This window comes from Aristolochia californica, unplaced genomic scaffold, assembly GCF_029961685.1.
Source record: "Aristolochia californica isolate CCGP_79_NKW_82.1479 unplaced genomic scaffold, dmAriCali1.0.hap1 SCAF_1, whole genome shotgun sequence".
NCBI lineage: Eukaryota > Viridiplantae > Streptophyta > Magnoliopsida > Piperales > Aristolochiaceae > Aristolochia > Aristolochia californica.
In genome coordinates, this window is record NW_027181770.1 from 58021820 (window position 1) to 58042500 (window position 20681).

Here is a 20681-nt window from a genome sequence, read left to right on the forward strand (position 1 = left end):
CTCTCTCGATCGATAAGGTTACTAATAATATTGAAACATTTAGAAACTATGTAGATGGTGCATCATAGAACTAGTTCTTTCGTGAATAGAACTCGAGAAGCTCGTTGTGTGATGACGTCCTTTACAACAATTTGAAAATATATAACTAGCCTTTATAATATCTTCTCATCCAAAATCATACTTGGGAAACTTTTTGCAACATTCAATACGTTTTCGATTTCGGAGGTACCAAGGTTCAAGGGATCCCATCATTGAAAGAATCGATTCAGAACAATGTCGGATCCGTAACCGTTTCTCCCGTGACTCGCCCTATCTCACCTTCTTCCAACAATGCAAAATAACTGCAAATGGAACAGTAAGCGACTCCGGCAGACGGAAGTCGGCAAACGTTGCCAGACAATCCAGCGACGGACTTTCAAATCAACCTTCGTAGTATTGATCGCGGCGAGAACTCTCAAATTTCGAAATATGGTTCGTCAGAAACAGAGATGAAATTTCTCTCATCTCTCCTCCCATGAAGACAAACCCCTCTTCTCCAAACCGGTCGAAACTTCTTCACTCGCAGAGCGAGCGCGATAGATCTTTGACTCTCGAGCTGTCCGTTTCGAAAAACGATAACAATCCAGATAACACTCTCCAATTTTTAACTTTCAATTTCACCTCCGCCGCAGAAAAGATCCCTCGCCAGCGAAGACAAACACATTCGAGTACAAACCTAAAGAAATCTCAGCCGTCCTAGAAACGAATGGACGGAAACACAGTACCAGTCTGGGCTCTGCCTCCCTGCATCTCTGCCCAGCCTTTTCTGCGCCTTGAAGCCGCCTCAGGTTCCCAGAGAAACGTACTTGCCTGTTCCCTCCACGTCCCTTCACCCCCTCAAATTGCCGCTTTTCAATTCATTTCCCCCTTCTCTCGATTATTACTGCGAAGTGACAGCTACGTTGACGTCTGATATTAAATTTCAGTTTCCTCGTATGGCAAACTGCACCGGGAAAAGCCCCCCCGACGTGATGTGCATGGCTCGAAACGGAACGCCGGGGTCCCACCCCCATCCCCGTGGCCCCCACCTAGCGTGGTTTCCTGGCATTTCATGCGAGTCACTCGGTTTCAAGTTTCAACCCTCAAGTATGCGCTCTAATTATCTATTCTCTTCCCCATGCTATTTTGGTTCCAGATTTGTTCTCATATTATTGGAAGTGGAGATCACACGATTCAGTTATGTTCCACAATCGAAGATTACAGACTTCATTATATTAAGAATGGAAGAAAGAAGACAACCCATAACCCATTTTATCCCAAACAATTTTTTCTTATGCGTAATGGAACCGTTTTATCACTCGTGGGGCAACCTTTCTTAGGTTATACCTCACCAAACCTAAACCCCATGTTCTTAGTGCATAAAATTAGCTAATGCTAAGACCGGGGAAACCAGAGTACCAAGTTGTACATTTTTAATGGCACGGAAAATCACATCAAAAATTTCGATGGGGGTTAACCTAATTAGGGATTGGAATAGCCCCGGTTATTATCTAATTGTGACTAAAGAACTTATAAGCATTGACACAAGAATGAGAGAGTGCTTTATCTGCACATTTACTTGTAGAAGATCTTACTTAATCTACTTATTTTAGTGCATTTGCTATTAATATGCCATGAAATCATATTTTGTTTGAATTTTGTTGCGCATTCAAGAGGTACTATTCCCAAATCTTGTTAATTGTCCAATGCTCTCAGGGTCTGTTTGGAATCAATCCCTAGAAAAGAAAATAAAATAAAATAAGAATTTAACCATTATCATTCTAAAAAAAAGTTAGTAAAAATATGATAATGATTAACTTTTTCATTTTTAATAAATATTTTTAAGAATAATAATGATCAAATTTTTATTTTTTTCTTTTCTTTTCCATGGAGTTCTAAACATACTTGAACGAATATTGCTTAATTTCAACGAAGAGACCCATCATAAAATTCTCAAAAATCTATCCCAATATGCTGAGCTTACCAAACATGATTAAACAAATAAATTGGTTGATTCTATATTTTTTATGTTATATTTATTTTAATCACTAGAATATATATTTAAAAGTTTTTCTTGAAGGAATAAAAAATTTGATACTAAAAATACTACACTGATAAAAAAGAGAAAATGAAAAAAGATATTTTAAATCTCTGATTAATTCATATAAAATATTTATTAAAAATAAGTATGTGTAAAATTAAAATATACTTTCTATTTGTAAAAAGACGGATGACCTTTCATTTGTCTGTATATAAGTTGGCACTCAAGTTCCGGTCACGTGATTTTCAGGAAATACCAATAGTTCCGGCGTGCAGTCCAGCGGCAGACACGTAGCAGTTTAGGGACCCGTGTGGCGAATGTGAAACTTCACCTTGCTCGGCTGCTGCTCCGCGTCTTCCTCCAGTATACATTCCAAGGCTCGCTTGGTAGTTTTCACTGCTCTGTCCATCTTTTTACACGTCTTCTACTTTGACAATAATGATTGAGTTAATGTCCGAAGGGGGGAGGAATAGGAGTAACGGGAGACCAAGCTTCCTCGGTAAAATAAAAAATAAAAGAAAAACCAAAAGCGAAAGTCCACTGAAGCTTTCCAGATCCTCAAACGACTATAAATACCCACCAAACCCTCACATCCAGAGCTCTCTTTCTTTTCTCTCCCGAGTCTGATCGGCTTTCTTTCCAATTTTCCATCTTTCGCTCTGATTCGAAATTTGTTCGTTTCTTTCCCGATCGGTTTTGGAAGTTTTTTCTTTTTCCGTTTGGAGGTGACGAGATGGGGAGGGGTAAGGTGGAACTGAAGCGGATCGAGAACAAGATCAACAGGCAGGTCACGTTTGCCAAACGGAGGAACGGGCTTTTGAAGAAGGCCTACGAGCTGTCGGTGCTGTGCGATGCGGAGGTGGCTCTCATCGTCTTCTCTAATAGAGGGAAGCTCTATGAGTTTTGCAGCAGCTCCAGGTAACGCAAGAAATTTTACTTTCTTTTCTGTTTTATGCCTGCTTTCTGCGCCGTTTTTACATCTCTCTTTTTTTTTTTTTTTTTTTTCTTGTATGATCTCTTGCAAAAACGAGTTCATTTTGAACTTTTTCCTCCCTTCTTTAGTAAGGCGTTTAAAGAGTTTTATATCTCTCAAGTTGTAGCCGGTTTCGTGATTGCTGTCTTCATGTTTATTTGAGCCTTTTTCGGAAGGTTACTTCTGGCTAATTGCACTCCTTTTCCTAGATCCTTCTGGAACTAGATCAGTGGATAAAGCAGTTCGATTTTCAGGCCATTTTTGTCTAAGTCATCGACGTCAAAAGAGGAAAAAATCATAAAAATGGAGAAACCGAAATGAAAAAGTCTTCAGTGTGATGTTTAAGCGGCGATTTGTTGAGTACGTTTTCTCTGGATCAATCTGACATGACCGCTGCTTGGACGGAGCTGTATTTCTTGTCATAAGTTTCAGCCTCTTCATACAAGTATCCTTTCCTAGTATCGTCTGTTTCGAAGATTGTGTCGATCTTTGATGACAATAAGGAAAAAAGAAAAACTACGAAGCGATCATTTCGCCTCAAGTATGGCGTCACCTTTGCATTTCGATCGTCTCACCCTTGTCCGTTTCCTTCTCGAGAACAGGAGTTGATTTCTCGACACTTTCACGATTAGACTCAAATTTCTCAAGTGACTTAGTTTTAATGAAACGCTAAAACTCTTTTGATTTTTTGTCTTTTTCATGCCTTCTCCGCTGTTTAGGGTTCCAAACTTTCTAATACCGAAGTTTCTTCGGTCCTCCTTTTTTTTTTTTTCTTTCTAAAAAAAATGTTCCAAGCCAAGCTTCAGAGGTGGAATATAGCTCCCTCGAAATCTACAAGTGTAATTCTGTTTCGTTCGCTAAAGTTCTTATTATTAGTTACTCTTCATAGATTATATTTATGCATTTTCTACTTTCAGCGATCTAAAAAAATATAGTTTTTACCTGTAAACGTGGAAACCCTGAAGTGCTTGCATCTGCGTGATTTCCCTTCCATTCTATTTTCATTAGGTATTTTGTTACTAAGTTTTTCATCACATGCTAAAACACTTCTCATTCCCTGTGCGACTTGGTTGGAAGAATACTTCCAACAACTCCTACAAACTTCGCAACTAGAGGTCACTGGTTCTTTGTCCCCGTCCAATGGCAGAGAGCGTAGTGTATATTTATGTCTCTTCTGCGTGATTGAGGTTCTGGCTGATATTAGCCCGCCCTCGTTGAGTAGTCATTTCGTCGATTAATAATTTATTCCTTAAAACTTTTGTACTTCGTTGTCCTTACTGCGACGGCATTCGTTGTAATGCAGAAACTGTCATTTTTTTTGTGTGTGTCAGGAGTAATTTTAATTTTATCCTCTGATAAAAACTTGTAAAACCTTCGTTTTTACTACGTCACAGGCAGAGGAGGGAGATGGTTCTTATTAATTCGGTTGTAACACAAGACAGGGTCCCGTACAACTGACCGGATAAGGAACAAAAACAAAAATATAGTAACCAAAAGTGATTAAAAAAACCAAAAATGTAACTTTCTTGAGAACTTAAAACGTCGAGAAACAAAATAAAAGAGAAGGTTGTTGCAAATAGGAGTAGAAAACCTACAGGAAATGCCCAAATAGAGAATAATTCAAGCTGACTCTCTCTGTGACTGCATTTTGTTAATCTCTATCAACAAATGATGTTTAATTGATACTTTAGATTGGCAACTTTTGGTAGAGAACAAAATCCAATAGTAAGTCAAGATTTATCATGCCTGCTCATCTGTGCTAGTTTATGTTTACATAAATCACCAAGATTGATGAACCTATGGACCAATGGCAGGTAACACCTGTGGTCGATCCCACCCTTGCTTCAGGTGGGATGGAATCAGATCACAGGCACACATACTTGTATGATAGGACCTAATCCAAGAGTTGGTCAACTTATTTCTTGACTACTTGTCCTCTAATCTACGAAGTTTGCACAGAATACCAAATACGTGCATCACACAGGAGTTTGGATTAGCTGCTTGGAATGAAGCACAAACCTTGCTTTCGACAAGCCACAGTTTGCCTGCCTGAATGGGGGAATGTCAGCCAATTACAGGCGGTGACTCTGATTGTTCCCAAGAATGAATTTTCCCACCTCCAGCACAAGTAGTTTAGTGGCCCATAGGTAATCGAAGTCCATAGATCAATTCCAGGAAGATGTAACAAAACCAACCATATTTGAATGATGTGAATTTTACTAAAAAAAAAAGAAAGAATACAAACAGCAATGGAGGAACGATAAAAGTCAAACCCCAGCTAAAAGGAAGAAAAACAATAAAACTAAGGGAGGGACGAGCCAACAAGGTAGGCAATAATCTCCATCTCTAACTCTCCTCTCCCAACAGAATTTTTAAGGTTATTGGTAGATCTAACAGATATTGTTTCAAGAGATTTGTAGTGTACTATGTAAATATTCTGATAACCAAATTGTAGACCAAGGATGTCAAAGTGGAACTAAGCAATTCTCCCACCTCCATCACCAATTAATAGTGGCCAAAGAGATCTTCGACCTCCATTTTATGCAATAACATCACTTTAAATATTCTCAAGCTAACGGCAGTTGATCAAAGGTCTCAACTTTACCTCGGCAGAACAATTGATGCCCAAGGGACTCGAATAAATGAAGAGATGGATCGGGAAAACTCATTCTATTACATATAAGTCTTCTTTTATTTCATCTATACATGAATCACTTGTAGGTGGAGACCTATTGAACTTGTTAAGGATAGTCCCACATACATTAGTGAGTACAAAGATCTTGCATTTATTACTTGGCATAATAGGTTTCCTAAGTGGCTATTCATTTTGGGATAGGGCCTTCGACCCTATTCAACATGGTATCAAAACAAGGTTCTCATGTGGGCATCCACCAAAATTATCCACGTGCCACCTGGTGAGGGCCTCTACCCAAATTATCCACGTGAGGGGGAGTATTAAGGATAGTCCCACATACATTAGTGAGTACAAAGATCTTGCATTTATTAGTTGGCAGAAGAGGTTTCCTAAGTGGCTAGTCATTTTTGGGATAGGGCATTCGTCCCAATTCAACAAAACTTGCTCAGAAACCATCTTAAATGTGACCTCGGTCTTTTCTGAACTAACTAGAAGAAGTTAAGTGACAACTTTCCAAATAATACACACAAAACCTTCCTAGACCTAGGTCAATATAAGAGTATGACTGCTTAATAGTCTCTAGGTCCTATACTTAATACCTTGGAAAACTTTTGAGAAGTAAAAGAACTTCTAAAACCAGAGCTTCCGAAACCTACTGAATCTGAATTTGGTAAACTCGAAATTCCTATATTAACTAAAGCTAAACTAAAGCTAGCTGCCACTTAGACACAAAGTGCTTTTCAGAAATTGACTCCTGTTGAACTCAAAATTATAAATATGGAGCATTTATTGACTCGCGCAAATTTAAACTTAATAGCCAATGGCATTGACACTTCAAGTCCAATTGACTCCTTAAGTCAGTTAGTTGTTGCTCCAAGGACAGACAAATGAAAATATTTCTCTGTTCTTCTCCTTATAAGAAATATCATAAGAGAGAGGAGCTTTTATCTTTTGTGAACCTCTTAACTTTTGTGCCTATCGATTAGTCCAAGACTTGATTATGTGGTTTAAAATGACTAAAATAATATAGGATTTTATAGGAACCCATAGGACTAGGATTAGATTATAGATGCACGGGATTTATCTCAATTAGGCCTATGGATCTCTTGATTAAATATTTCAAGAGAATCGTGATTCAATAGTTCATGAATAGATGTTTTCCCTTCTCTTTTGCTTGATCAACTAACTTTATTGTGCATATAACAAGCTATCAAATAGTAATTATTGGTAGACTCTTTCCTCCAACTGATAAATATTCAGTAACTTATTTTTATTAATGAAATATTTAACTCCCATTGCTCAAAATAAAAGGACAAGGATCTCTTTCCTTTCATCTACCTGTTGGATGGGGACGCCTCCCTCCCTATGTCTGGAACTTCAACATTACAGAAGGGACTTTCCCACTTTTATTTGCAAGTTGGCAGGGCAAGGGTTCTTCCCTACTTCAAGAAAGAAAGAGAGAGAGGGTTGAAGCTCTCTCTCTCTCTCTCTCTCTCTCTCTCACACACACACACACACACATTGAGAGACCAAGAAGAGGGGAAGCTCACATATCATCAATGGGTGAGGCTCATATACCATCAATGGATGAGGCTTAGATATCGTCAATGGGTGAAGTGGCAGAAAACCTGGATAAACCAGGTTCAACTTGACCTGTTTACCTTTCAGACTGATTAGCGACCAGCTGGCTTTATTCACATTGGATTGATTAGAAATTCTGAAAATAAGTAGATGATTACGTGCCTCATAAGCACACAAATTTCTCTTATTTTCTCATGTGTATTTGTTAAAATTCTTTTTGGCTTAGAGTTCTTACTAACACCATCCACGTTATTGAGTAATACCTTGAATTACATTGATGCTCAATTTCAAGATGCACCAGTGAATTAAGTGGAATTAAAGCCTTTTGTTATTCATCTGAGATTTTTGGTGGTAATGGAGGGATTGGGCCACTAAGTACGGGTCCATTTATCTTATTAGGGATCCTTTATCTCATTAAGTGGGTGTTGTGGATGCAATTTATTTTTCTGAGTTGAGACGACAGCTAGGATGAAAAATTCTCTTATGTAAACACTGCCAAATAGCTTCTGTAATTTCCTAGATTTGATAGGGATCTTTTCTCTTTCTTCACTTGTGGATATAGGCTACATTGGTCGAACCACTTTAAGTCTTGTTTCTCGTATTCTATTTCTTTGCTTCTATTTTTTCTTCTATTTGTATGAATCTTGTTTACATTTTTTCAACACACTAAACGAGAAGAGTTAAGTTGAACAATTTGAACTCTGTGTAAAACTACCTGGATATATCAATAGACCAGTCAACGTCAATAGCTGAAAAGGCTTCCATATGTTGATGTTCGATCAATCTGAGAAAGTCCATGTTAGTTTCAATAAATTGTACCAAGAAACCAATACCACAAATCATTTAGTGGATTTACGAAGAACCAAGGTTGTCATTCAGAGAACATAACCATTGTCGTGCAGTTAAGAACCTTAAGATAAGTGGGAAGTGGTGAAACAATTTTCATTCCTGTTTTAATTAGTGAAATGTCTCAGGTGTAGGACCTAGGAAGAACACTTTGGCACTAGGGAGCCTTGCTTCTAATTTTGCAGCAGGAGAGATCCTCAAGTTTAATTCTGGCATATTTTTCTTTATTTGTTCACCTTGTTTCATGGAATGAGGGGAAGTTTGATTGTGGAGCTCACTCTAGCAACCAACATGAATGTCTCTGAATGTGGTTTTGAAGCTGGAAACAAAAATTCTGTTTACCATCACATATGGGTTTGAATGGATTATATCTTTTTAGGTAAAAAATTCACATTCCTACGCGTGGATGTTGTTTTCTGAAACGTAGTCTCCCTAAAGACCTGAATGAGAACTAAGAATGCGGAGATGATGTGTCGTTTGATAGCTCCTACGTTGGGTTGAACAACACAACCACTAGAATGATTTTAATCTTCCATGAGTTCCTGTCTTTTCCTTTCAAATTGTTCTTATTTTTATTCACTGGCTAGTGCACTTTGGCGTGAAACTCAAACTGTATCCTTATCTCTATCATTGGCCAGCCACTGATACCGCCAAGATGCAGTTCTCTTGAAAAACTTAGTTAACGATGGATTGATCTACAGTGTTATATGATAACCATATAAGGAGGAAGTGAAAGGATTTGTAAGGAAAAAAAGGCAGACTTCTATGTGGCTTCCTAAGTAAATTAAGAGCTAGGTGGCTGTTTCGTAAATATACAGGTTATCCTCATAAGAAGAAAAGGAGAAACCAGGATTACAAGATGACAGACTGCAAGGAGTTCCTCTAGATATAGACAAAAACTTGAGTGAATAAATTCATCTACAGTTCCTGGGACCAAGGCCTGAGGCCAGGTCAGACGTCTCAATGGAAAATTTTCGTTTAAGTCATGCTAGGCCTATACACCTCATTTGTAAACTAACATAAAATTTGTTATGTTTGGACATATTTTGCTCAGAGTACAAAGATAAAATGTAATGGTGCAAAATAGGTGTGCAAGAAAACTAGTACATTCGATATTGTGAATGAATTAGATTGAACACCCAAAGAGTAGTAAAGGTAAATGGGGAAAAAAGGGTTATTAGATTGAGATAGTTCGGTTGGTTCAAAAGATTGAACAGGTGTATCAGTTGAGTGACAAACATTATTAGTTGAAAATCAAATAGACGCCAGTGACCAGGCTTGTTTTTCTTAATTTTATCTTGGATTTATTTCAGCAGGTGATAGGTTCATTCTAATAAATAAACAGACATTCGTTATGATGCATGCAGTCCTTGATAATAAAATGTGTACAATGTATGCCAATGCAAAAAAATAAAAAAATGTTCCAGACTATTATTACTCCTTTCGTCCTACATTTCATAAATTATCTCATCTGCAGCATGTTCAAGACGCTTGAGAGATACCAGAAATGCAACTATGGAGCACCAGAAACAACTGTTACAAACAGGGAGACCCAGGTTAGTCAATTCTTTCCCCATTAGCTTTCACTGTACAGTAGACTTTACTTAATACCAGATTATTATCAAAGTAAATTGGTATATACCCATAAACACACACAGAAAAAAAGAACAAAAAAAGGTCAGCCTAGAATGAACCTACTGAGGTTCGTGATGCAATCGCATGGCTAGGTTGGCAGCTTACTTGGAACATAAAGCGTGAAGGAACTAGAAAGAAATCTGTTTCTGGTTCAGCAGAGTTGAGCCCTTGAACTTAGCACTTCACTCAGGTTCTTGGAACATTGTACTTGGGACCTTGTTACATATATGACACACTAAAATAATTTTTACTGATGCAATAGAGACTTTGACAAAATTATTTTTTACATTCATGAAATAGGGAAAGGATTCCAAAATCAAATCCAGCTGACGTTGGTTATACCCAATTTTTTAAAATCATTTTATTTATAAAATCACCGTTATCTTCATTTTATCATTAAAAATTGATAAAAATTATAAACTAAATTGAACATCAATCATGAATGCATCGGATAAGAAAAATAAATGCCTAATGAGGATTCCAGTTTTAGATTCCATGCTTTGTCCATTGCATTTATTACATATTTTGGCCTTGTACATAATGACCTACCTTGTTTTTATTTCTAAGTGCATTTATTTTATTTGCCCAAATATGTAAGTCCGTGTCCTACATACACCTGATTGTCTTGTTACAACTGTCAAATCCTGCATACCAAAGAACTGTAGGTATAAAAGAGGCAAGTTCTTATCTGAAAGTGTAAGTTTTTAAGAAACTTTTCTAGATGATACCTGTACAAAACTTTTAAATGCAGAAGTCTTTAGTGAATTATTAAAAAATTAATTAGACGTTAACATTTCTAAAGAATTGTAGTTAATGTTTTATTTTCTAAAACACAAAAACCAATTAAACAAACATTATTAGGATCTACGCTACTTAATTGAAAATATGTTTTCACCCACTTCCTTTTATAATTAACTAATAAAACATAAATTTCTGTTTATAAATAATAATCTAACATAAGTTTGGGTGTCTAAATAGAAAATTCAACAAAATAATGTAATATTTTCCCTTTTAGTCTTTTTAATTTTTTTATTGAAAAATTTTAGTCGTTTTTCTTTGTTCTAGCAATTAGGTATAGGGTAAGTAGATAATTTATAATTTTTCATAAAAAGAAACGTCGTTATCCTATATTAGGGTGAACAGAGCAAAAATTGGATAATCTATTTTATAAGTATGAGCTGACATACCTCAAAAATTAAAATTTTCTTCTATCTGGGCTTCTATGAAAGGAAAAATAATTTCATCTTCTTCTCGATATGGATGTTTCTTGTTTGGAGGCTTTGTAGACATACTTCTACGTTGTGAGCAGTTTTAGGTGTCCAAGGAAATAACGAGGATTTTGACCCAAAAAAGGGCCTCTATATAAATATAAGAATGAACGTAGAAGTGGCATTTGAGTTTTGAAAAATACTCCTAGTTTCGCTAGCCCTTGTTGGAATAATGTGATCAGAACTAGGTCCATGTTACCAATAAAACCTTTTTTCCTAAGGGTCGAAGAAGAACTTTTCTAGGCATGGAAGTAGCAAATTGCTTTGGTTAAGATCACTGAACATGGGAATTGTCCCCTGGAGTGCACACTTAAAATAAATTACTGTAAAAGATATCACGTCACAACATGTTCTCATTGATTGAGGACTCTTGTCATGTAAATATGAGGAAACTAAGCTAAATAAACCTTATAAGCCTTTTTAAATATTTCGGCAACACCCTAGGAAAGAAAATAAAAACATTAGAAGCTCTCTGGAGTCATGACCACCAATGACTCGGGACCTCTAGCCGATCGTTACCCCGAATAATCTCAGACACTTCTTCTTTGCCAACGGCTGCCGGATTATCTGTTGGACATCTTCATCCTCTTCTCCTTTTTCATTATCCTCATCGTTAGACCTACTCGCATACTGCCTCCCTAACACTAGCTCCAGTCCCACCATCTTTTCATGATTGAAGACCCCAACTGTATTTACATTGGTTTCATTGTTGTAGTTTACATCAATCATCCAGGATCTATCCACCCCCTCTAACCCTTTCCTGTATTCACAGTTATAGAATGTAACCAGGTCCTTGGCTTTCAGTTCCTTATCCCTCACAAACTGGTTCCATCCCCTTGTAAACACGTAGCTCTGACTACTCTTCCAATAACAATACCTAAACTTCCATGACCTCAGATACTTATCGAAGAAGACCAACTGAATGTCCTCCGTCTCCTCGCCTTCTTCTGTCTCTGAGACGAGAGGGAAGAACTTAACTGCGTGTTTCTTCGGAATCACAAGTCGGTTTAGCTTCCCAACGTCGCTCGGCGTCAGCTCCTTCAGAAATAGCTCCTGGCATATCACTCCTCCTTGGCTGACGGGACCACTTCCATACGCAAGATTAAACCCGGCACCGCTGTTAGTAGCCGTCTTTGCGCTCTGGGTGGTCCGGATGTATTCAGCAAACTTAGACTCATAGGACCCTTCCTTGATCATGCCCAACACGTCCTCAGTGGTGAAGAGGTTTTGAAAGGCGTGTTCTCGATCAGAATGGGTTGTCCATGGGAAGTTGCGGTGGCAGTCGCCGCTTCGGAGCTTGATGGCGGAACTGTCGTAGGCCATGGCTGCAGCATGCTCGGACTTGAATGTCCCGAGCCAGATTCTCTGGTGGTTGGCATAGATTTGGGCTCCCCAGTGGCCATTTTGTTGGAGCACCACACCCTTGAATCGGGATGGAGCAGTCCCGCTCTCGTGCCTCTGGCGTTTATATGGCCGATGAGCGTTAGTGGAGTCGGAACTGTCAGCAGCTCCGTGTGTTAGTGGATGCGGAATTACAGCTAACATTTGGTTGTCGCTTGAAAACCTGTGAGGAATGCAACAGTCATGACCTTTACTTAAGGATAGCTTTTACGGCGGGGTTGATGAGAACATGTAAGAACAAGTTAAACTACCACTGAACATAAAAGCAGATAGAATGCAATACAAGAAGACGAAGCCTCCAAATGATATAAATAGAGAATAACTTACATCTGATACGGAATCTGGTTTTTGTTCTTGGAGCATAAAAACGAACGAAGAAAACTGATCAAAGAAAGAGTTCGGAGGCTTTGTAAAGGAAGAAGATGAAAAAGTGAAGCACATATACAATATCTTTGAAAAGATAATGGGAAACTTGATATTAAATCAGAGGAAAAAGATCTTCTTCTTGCACAAAAACAGAAGGTTTTGCAATTGCAGGTTGGATTTATATAGAAATAAGAGAAATTTGGTTAGACTGTGACAGCTTTATAGACGAGATTGACACAACTGAATATAGGAGAAAAAACAGAAAACTTCTTTTCTTATTTTCTCGTTTCCCTTCTGTTTATTTCATTCTATTTGTCTTCTATTTTTGGAAATATTTATTCATTCTCATCTTTACAACAACTTCCTTCAATTAACCGAAATTGAAGGCTAGATTTTTCCTTCAAACTGTTCCACGGAATAGCACTCTGGAATTTGCTACACCTATCGGTGGCTTCCTGGGGCAAATACCACCAGCTGTATTTTACTTTTCTGTGATACAGTACAGGTTGGCTATTTTTTTCCTGCAACATATGCGTCTTTTATTTTCTTCATCCGATAACGTATCAGATTTTTCGTAGTTTAAATGCCTCGTTTGGGTCTACATATATTCCGCGAATGGACCGTTTTTTTTTGTAACAGATGGAAGGACGGGCGCGTAGAGGCTATCATCTAGCACTGACGAAAAACCCGCCTATATTAGGGCAGATCCATTGACCATGCTGAAAATAGGAAATGAGAGAGCGTGATTATCTCAAGCCTGCAATAGAACGGTCAAAGTCAAATATGAATCAAGACCTTTCATGACCGTTGCCATTCCCACGTCAGGACTCGAGTCTTCATAGTTTATCTATCCTATCTCGCAGCTTTCTTTATCAGTTTGAAATGAACCTATTATCAGCTCCCACACTAATAGGATCGACAAGAACCTCTGCATAAATAAGAATGACTGCTTCAAAGTACGATGCGACAGTCATTACTTATGTTTTTGCCATTATTATGCATGGAATAGCAGAACCATCAGGTATTCCATAAGAGTTTTACTAAATCTAAACTAGATTTATTGAGCTTTAAAATAGAAAGAGTAAAAAACCAAAAAAGAAATAGAGATTTGATTATTAACACTTGTATCTCTCCTGTCGTCTTTCATAAAGGTTTCTGGGTCAAAATTGCCAGCAATAGGGTTTTATAGTATCTCCAATAATCAATCTTATGTCTGTTATTCGATACTTTTAATCTTTACGTGATGATCTAGCAGAGCAGTCACCAGGAGTACCTGAAACTGAAAGCACGTGTGGAGGCTCTACAGCGATCCCAGAGGTGAGATGCTGCTATTTGACATGTCTTACGTATCAATATTTCGCTTCTTAGAGAACATGAACTGCTATTTACTATTTAGTTAATCTAGTGACCGTGCTGGTTCCTACTTACTATTTAGTTACCGTGGAAGTGGGGTTTGTCGAAACAAGGTCATATCGTGCCTCTGAAACCCTTTCACGACAGACTCGTGGCGTCATTGGGATCCATTCTCTTTCAGTCCCATTGACGAGACCAATTTGCTCATTGGGTTTGAGAGGCACCCTGAATTCCTGTTTCAAAATATCCAATCTCGCAGTTGTACTTATTGATGCGTGAACTTAGTATAGTATCTTTAGACGAGCGGCAAGAACAAGAATACAGCGGCTCAATTTGATATTAACTAATTGAAATAGTCTTTTTATGGATAATATAACTATTCAGATATGGCAAAAATTTTAATTTAGTTTTGTTTAAATCATTATAGTAACTGTTAAATAGAGGGAAGAGTTATTCTTTTACATTTATAAAAAAAGCCTTATCTGCTATTTTTCACAGGTTATATAACTTTTATGATAACTAAAACTAATGGCACAATCACATGGGCACTAAATTTTCACTGCAAAGATTATCTAGAAAATATGGAATCTAACTGATCATAGTTGAGGATATGTTATCTAACAGCCCCATATTTCAGACTTACCCTTATAATAAAACTTTCATGCGTATCTACAAGTTTACCGTATCAATATGTTCTAAAGTTAGAACTTAATGAAACTTTCATCTTGTAGTGCAAATTAAATGAAAGAGTTAGGAACTTAAATTAAATAGTTTGAACTTTAAGTATCGTATTAAATGATTATTCTGAATCAATATAATTTTTTTCAGGATTATTTTAAGAAAAAAATGTACCCCGTCTTGCTTCATTTGTGACAAGCAGAAAGGGGAGGGTCCACCTCTCCCTACACATAGAGGGAGAGGAGAGAGTACCTCTTTCAGTATCTCCCATGGGCAAGAAATTAGGAGCACTTACCAAGAGATCCTTCTTTTGATCCCCTTTGGCACCCACCATAGAGCCTTTTTTGCTCTTTTCTCTTTCTATTTGTCTGGCACTTTAGGCTAAAGGAGTAGGCAAGTTTTTATGCTTTTAAACGGGATCTTTTGGACTGGTTAGTCTAGGAAATCCTTGGACTCGATCAATCTCCTTTGGCATGAATGAAACCGGGTCTACAGTGTACGTATGGAAACCATCCCCATACGATCAAGTGACTGGTCGTGTTGTCCCATCTAGCCACCTTTAGTCCCCACTTTTTCATGTGCTTAAAGGGAAGAGAGACTTGGGTATCCCCTTTATTTTTAAATTTGTTTAGAAAAATATGTAATTAGTAACGAGAAAAGAATAAACATTTCCTAAAGTTACGCTTCTGTTGACAATATTTGGAATTTATTAAATATGAATTTACAAATATATTTCTGCATTTAGAATTAGACGAAAACTTAATGCTGTATCTCAAAATTGTCTAAGAGTGAAAGAGTGCTTAGCTGTAGAAGTTTTATTAATTTACTTGCAGTGTTATTAATAACATGAAACAACAACTGGACCATCCGTTACATGTTATATGTGCTGAAACTAGGGATGAGTCTGATATCTGCAATATTTTTCATTTTTTTCTTTGATTGAAATGATTTAAAACTATGGTAACTTGTAAAAATGACTCCAGGAATCTTTTGGGCGAGGACCTGGGTCCTCTTTCAGGGAAGGAGCTTGAGCAACTTGAACGGCAGTTGGATGTGTCCTTGAGGCAGATCAGATCAACAAGAGTACTACTCTTTGGTTCTACATACCTGTTTTTATACTTACAGCATGTCACTGATTTAACATTTAACCGAAAGGAATATCATCTTCATGAGGATGACGAGTGACCAGTACGCTCGACGTGCACTCTGGTTGTCAATCTCATAAACAAAGTTGCCTTCCATTTCGAGACTGTGCATCCATATTTCGATGTCCCATTTGGTAATAAGTCCTTCAAATACGTCTCCAATTAGACTGCTACACTTGTTATGTGAGAGTCCTATTTAAGTTCATACGAGACTCATTCAAATTCAAGTACAGTGTCTTATGGGAGGTCATTTCAATGAAGACTTAAGGGACCAAACCAACAATATTTACTAACTTCAAAATTAGTTCCAGCTTACTTGTTATTTTTAGATGAGTACCTCTTACCTTGAGTTTCTCTTTTCGTAGACACAATACATGCTTGATCAGCTCGGTGATCTTCAAAGGAAGGTACGACGTTTGAAAAAACCTGGCAGTCGTCTCTTTGTAGTCTGTTTTGCCTTTATCTTACCTGTCCACCTTGCATTATTTGCACAGGAACAAATGCTTAGCGAAGCTAACAAAGCTCTCAAGAGAAGGGTAAGCAGATTTTTTCGCTTACAATGTTTGCTGCAAATAAGGTTGTGGAGATACCAACAAGCTTACATTCAAATAAAAAGTCTTAAACTGAAAAAAATAAAATCCAAAGCCTATTCCCATGGATTAATAACGTTGTTTATACAGTGTTCCTGATCAAGAGTCAGGAAATCTCTTTCTGAAGTTGAGAGTGACCCATTAATATGGAACGTGAAACATGAGCATCTCATAAACAACATTAAGCTTTAATTGGCCATGCGGCTGGAGGATGCTTCTTTTTATGCATACGTAATTTTATTTTATTTTTGTGCGACCTGCAATGGTTGAGTTTCTTTATAGGTCGCTTCAGGCAGACTGATTAAAACATTTCCCGGAAACAGAATATTGCAAGGCACGTACTTCCTTCTGTTAACATATAAAAGCTTTAATTGGTCATGCAGCTGGAGGAAGGGAACCAGGCGAACCCACACCAAGCATGGGACCCCAATCAGCATGCACTGGTATACGGCAGACAACCCGGACAACCTCAGGCTGATGGTTTTTTTCATCCTCTGGAATGCGAACCAACTCTCCATATCGGGTAACACATTTGTACACTGTTTCTTGTGCAAAATGAGTCTGCCATTGCCCTTTTAGGTGAGTACTTCGAAATCTGGTGACTGGTGATCACGGCCCACCCAATGTTTGCAAATCACACATTGAGCGGCCCTGATTGCTTAGTGCTTTGAGGAAATTTTCACACATCTAGTAGGCCACTGTTCTTCGTAACTTACTCCCAAGATCTTAAGTCTGTGCTGTGCCATTTTCTTGTAAAAAACCTGAGATAGTTTTACCTCATTTCACTTTATTAGGAGTAGCTATTTCAATTAGTGTGTCTTTATTTCAACCTCAGCGTGACTCAAACGTCTCTCTAGTACTCTACTACTACTGACTGGATGTTAAAAAATTGTGGGTTTATAGGTACCAGCCTGAACAAATAACTATTGCTGCACCAGGGCCAAGTGTGAATAATAATTATATGCAAGGATGGCTGGCATGAGAGGGCTCTAACGACGGTATGTGTGCTTCAGTTATTCTTGTATGGTGACGAATGGGGCTGTACAAGTGTATATTTCATTCGACACTGGTGCATAGCAACGAATGTCTCTCTTCAGACAAATTCCTAAAAGAACTCCGTACCAAGAGCATCTTTGAAAGGATACTGTGTGCTTTTATTGAATTCATAGCATGTGATCAGACCATCTATTGCTAATAAACTCCGATGCTCAGTTCTCGCTACTGATGTGCTCTCGTAGAAAAGATTATTCTCCCCACAGCTTCTCATTAATCGTGATCAAAACACCTTTGTCAAAACTTTTTTTTCTTTTTCATGAATTTGAACTAAAGCAGCGTCCAATGGGTTCTGACTTTTGTGATCATTTCTTCTTTCTTCATTTAAAAGCCCTGGTTTGAAGATGTAATTTGTGAGATATTAGCTATTCGAAGCTCTCTTACATGACTGTGAGGTTTTCAGGTTTGATTAATAGTATAGGGGTAACCTGATATTCTATCCTAAATCTTTGGATGAGTAAAAAAAAGTTGTTCTATACCCTCGTGGATAACTTGGTAAGATGAGTGTGTAGTTGGGTAAATTTATCAACCATAACTCCCCTTCCATGCAAAGTGGAATCTCTATCGGTTGTAAGGATGTCAGCCAACCCCTTCTTAGAATGAACACTTGTGTGGTTAGGTGTAAGTAGAAATTTGTTTTAAAAACCTCTCCTTCCCCTCGCTTAACCCAGCCAATTTTTCAAAAAACCTAAAAATTGCTTAGTTTTGTATACCTGAAAGAGGGATCAGGTTTTAACAAACCCGATTTACTCGACCGGTCTCATCTGAGTCAAATAACTCTGATGCTTCATTCCACACGAGATAACAGGTTCGTGAAATATGGGTGCTTACGGCTAGGGTTGGCTTCGAGCCGAGCCGGTTCGCGAGCCGGCTCGGTTCGGCTCTGTTCGATTCGTCATTTTTCGAGCTCAAGCCGAGCTCGAACACCGAAATCGGCTCGTTTACCTTAACGAGCCGAGCTCGACCGAAGCTAGGTTCGGTTCGTTGGCTCGCGAGCCGGCTCGAAATGAGTCGGATCGGCATGAATCGGTACGGGATCGCGAGCGAGCAGGGGAGCGGGAGCGGGAGCGAGAGTGAGGGGGGGAAAAATTTTTCCTCCCCCCTCGTCACCGCCGACCCCTCCCATCGGTTGTTGTCGCCGCCTCTACCGCCGTCGTAGCTGTTCTCCGGCGTCTATACCGCCGTCGCAGCTGCTCGCCGGCCGCCTCTGTGTCCGTCCGTTCGATTTCTTCCTCTCCTCGTCGTCACCTCTGTTTCCGTCGCCGCCGCTTCTGTCACCGCCGATTCCGTCGCCGCCGACTCCGTCGTGGCCGTCATCTCCGACGATAAATCCTCCCCGGCGCCGTAAGCCCCTTCCCTCGGGGTCGTCTCGGCGGAAAACCAGAACAAGGGAGAAATAATCTCCCCCTTTCTCGCGAGAAGATGATCTCGCACGTGCGAGATCATAAAATAAAAAAAAAAACTTTTTCCTCTGGAAAAAATTAAAAATAAATTTTATAGAAATAATTTTCTATAAACTATTAGTGTCTCATGTTTTTTAAACACTTTTCTAATTGAAATTTTTTATTAAAAATCATATAATTTTCAAAGTAAGATTTTTTGTACCAAGATGGGGTAGAAAACTGTATAAAAAATTTTTGAATAAGTATTTAACAGTTGATGCTGTAATACTTTTAGCATGAAATAATTTTCATTGCAATTTTGTGTTTGATATTTTATTTAATTAAAAATTTATCGATAAGTATAATAATATATTAGATTGATTATTAATTTTTATTTATTTCCCTAGAAGAGACAATAAAAGGTCCATTTAAATTTCCTAAGAAAATTTTAAAATATTTCCTATAATTTTCTAATAAGTCACTAATAGTAATAAGATTTTATTTAAAGGTTTTTTTGGGAATATGTATCATAGGAAAAATATTTTTAGTTTTTCCTAGAATATAAATTTTTATCTAGGGGCACTAAGGAGGCCATAATAAATTATGGCCAAATTCAAAAATTACAAAACAAGCTAGACAACAATTGGAGTAAAAAATATTAATATTGGTGCATTTTAATCCATTATTGAAATTCAATCCTGAACCTCCCTTATCATTATATTTTTTTAAAATGTATGCATAATTTTATATATAATTTATTCAAAGCCACCCCTACGTGCGTGATCATAAACAAGGAAAAAAAACTCTTTGTCCCTTCCTCATGGCTCTTAAATAAATTGAAAAGATATTTTAGTAGAAATACGTTTCTAGAGACTAGTTTTTTCAATAAATGTTGAAAAAACATTTTTAATAGAAATATAGGGACCATTAGTGCCTCGTATTTTTTCAAAATATTTTTCTAATTATAAATTCTTTTTAAAAAATCCTATAATTTTTCAAGTAAGATTTTCTTGCCAAGATGGTTTAGAAAATCATATAGAAAAATTTTGAATAAGTATTTGACAGTTGATGATATAATACTTTGAGCATGAGGCAATTTTCATAGTAATTTTGTGTTTGACATTTTATGTGATTAAAATTTTATCGATAAGTATAATAATATATTAGATTAATTATTAATTTTTATTTATTTCCTTAGAAAAGGCAATAAGAGGTCCATTTAATTTTCCTAAGAAAAATTTAAAATATTTCTTGTAATTTTCTAGTAAGTATGTAATAGTAATATGATTTTATTTAAAGAATTTATAGTTTTTATTTGGGTGATTGTAAATTGATAGTGATATTTTATTTAATTTTGTTGTGTTTGATTATTGTATGGAGTTTATTTATAATGTTATGCAGTGTATGGAGTGTTTAGATTATTTTATGGAGTGTATAAACAATTTCATGAAGTGTTTATGGAATGTATAAACAATTTTATGGAGTGTTTATGGAGTGTTTATGCAGGTATTATGTATATTGATTATGCCCAATTTTAAGTAAAGGTCATGCCGAATTTTATACAAGTATTATATATATAGATTATACTCAATTTTAAGTAGAGGTTATGCTCAATCTTATACACATATTATATATATATAAGTTATGCCCAATTTTATGTCGAGGTCATGCCCAATTTTATATAAAATGTATGCATAATTTTATATACATTTTATT

At 37.3% G+C, this 20681-nt stretch overlaps 2 protein-coding genes across 3 annotated transcripts; one reads left to right on the top strand and one right to left on the bottom strand.

Annotated features, from left to right (window-relative positions):
• Positions 1 to 2650: 2650 nt before the first annotated feature.
• LOC137952673 (agamous-like MADS-box protein MADS4) lies at positions 2651 to 17751 on the top strand. 2 transcript variants are annotated; one of them, XM_068799740.1, is made up of 8 exons: positions 2651 to 2977; positions 9572 to 9650; positions 14017 to 14081; positions 15779 to 15878; positions 16306 to 16347; positions 16435 to 16476; positions 16914 to 17053; positions 17434 to 17751. In XM_068799740.1, exons 1-8 carry the CDS (start codon positions 2793 to 2795, stop codon positions 17510 to 17512), a joined length of 732 nt encoding a protein of 243 aa, XP_068655841.1. In that variant the 5' UTR covers positions 2651 to 2792; the 3' UTR covers positions 17513 to 17751. The 2 variants fall into 2 exon arrangements, with proteins under 2 accessions (XP_068655841.1, XP_068655849.1); XM_068799748.1 differs by having other exon boundaries at positions 14020 to 14081.
• Positions 11502 to 13738, bottom strand: LOC137959393 (AP2/ERF and B3 domain-containing transcription factor At1g50680-like). The gene is made up of 2 exons (XM_068806788.1): positions 13653 to 13738; positions 11502 to 12561 (listed from the first exon to the last, which is right to left on the bottom strand). The coding sequence occupies exons 1-2, from the start codon at positions 13736 to 13738 to the stop codon at positions 11502 to 11504; spliced, it is 1146 nt and encodes a 381-aa protein (XP_068662889.1).
• Positions 17752 to 20681: the final 2930 nt, after the last annotated feature.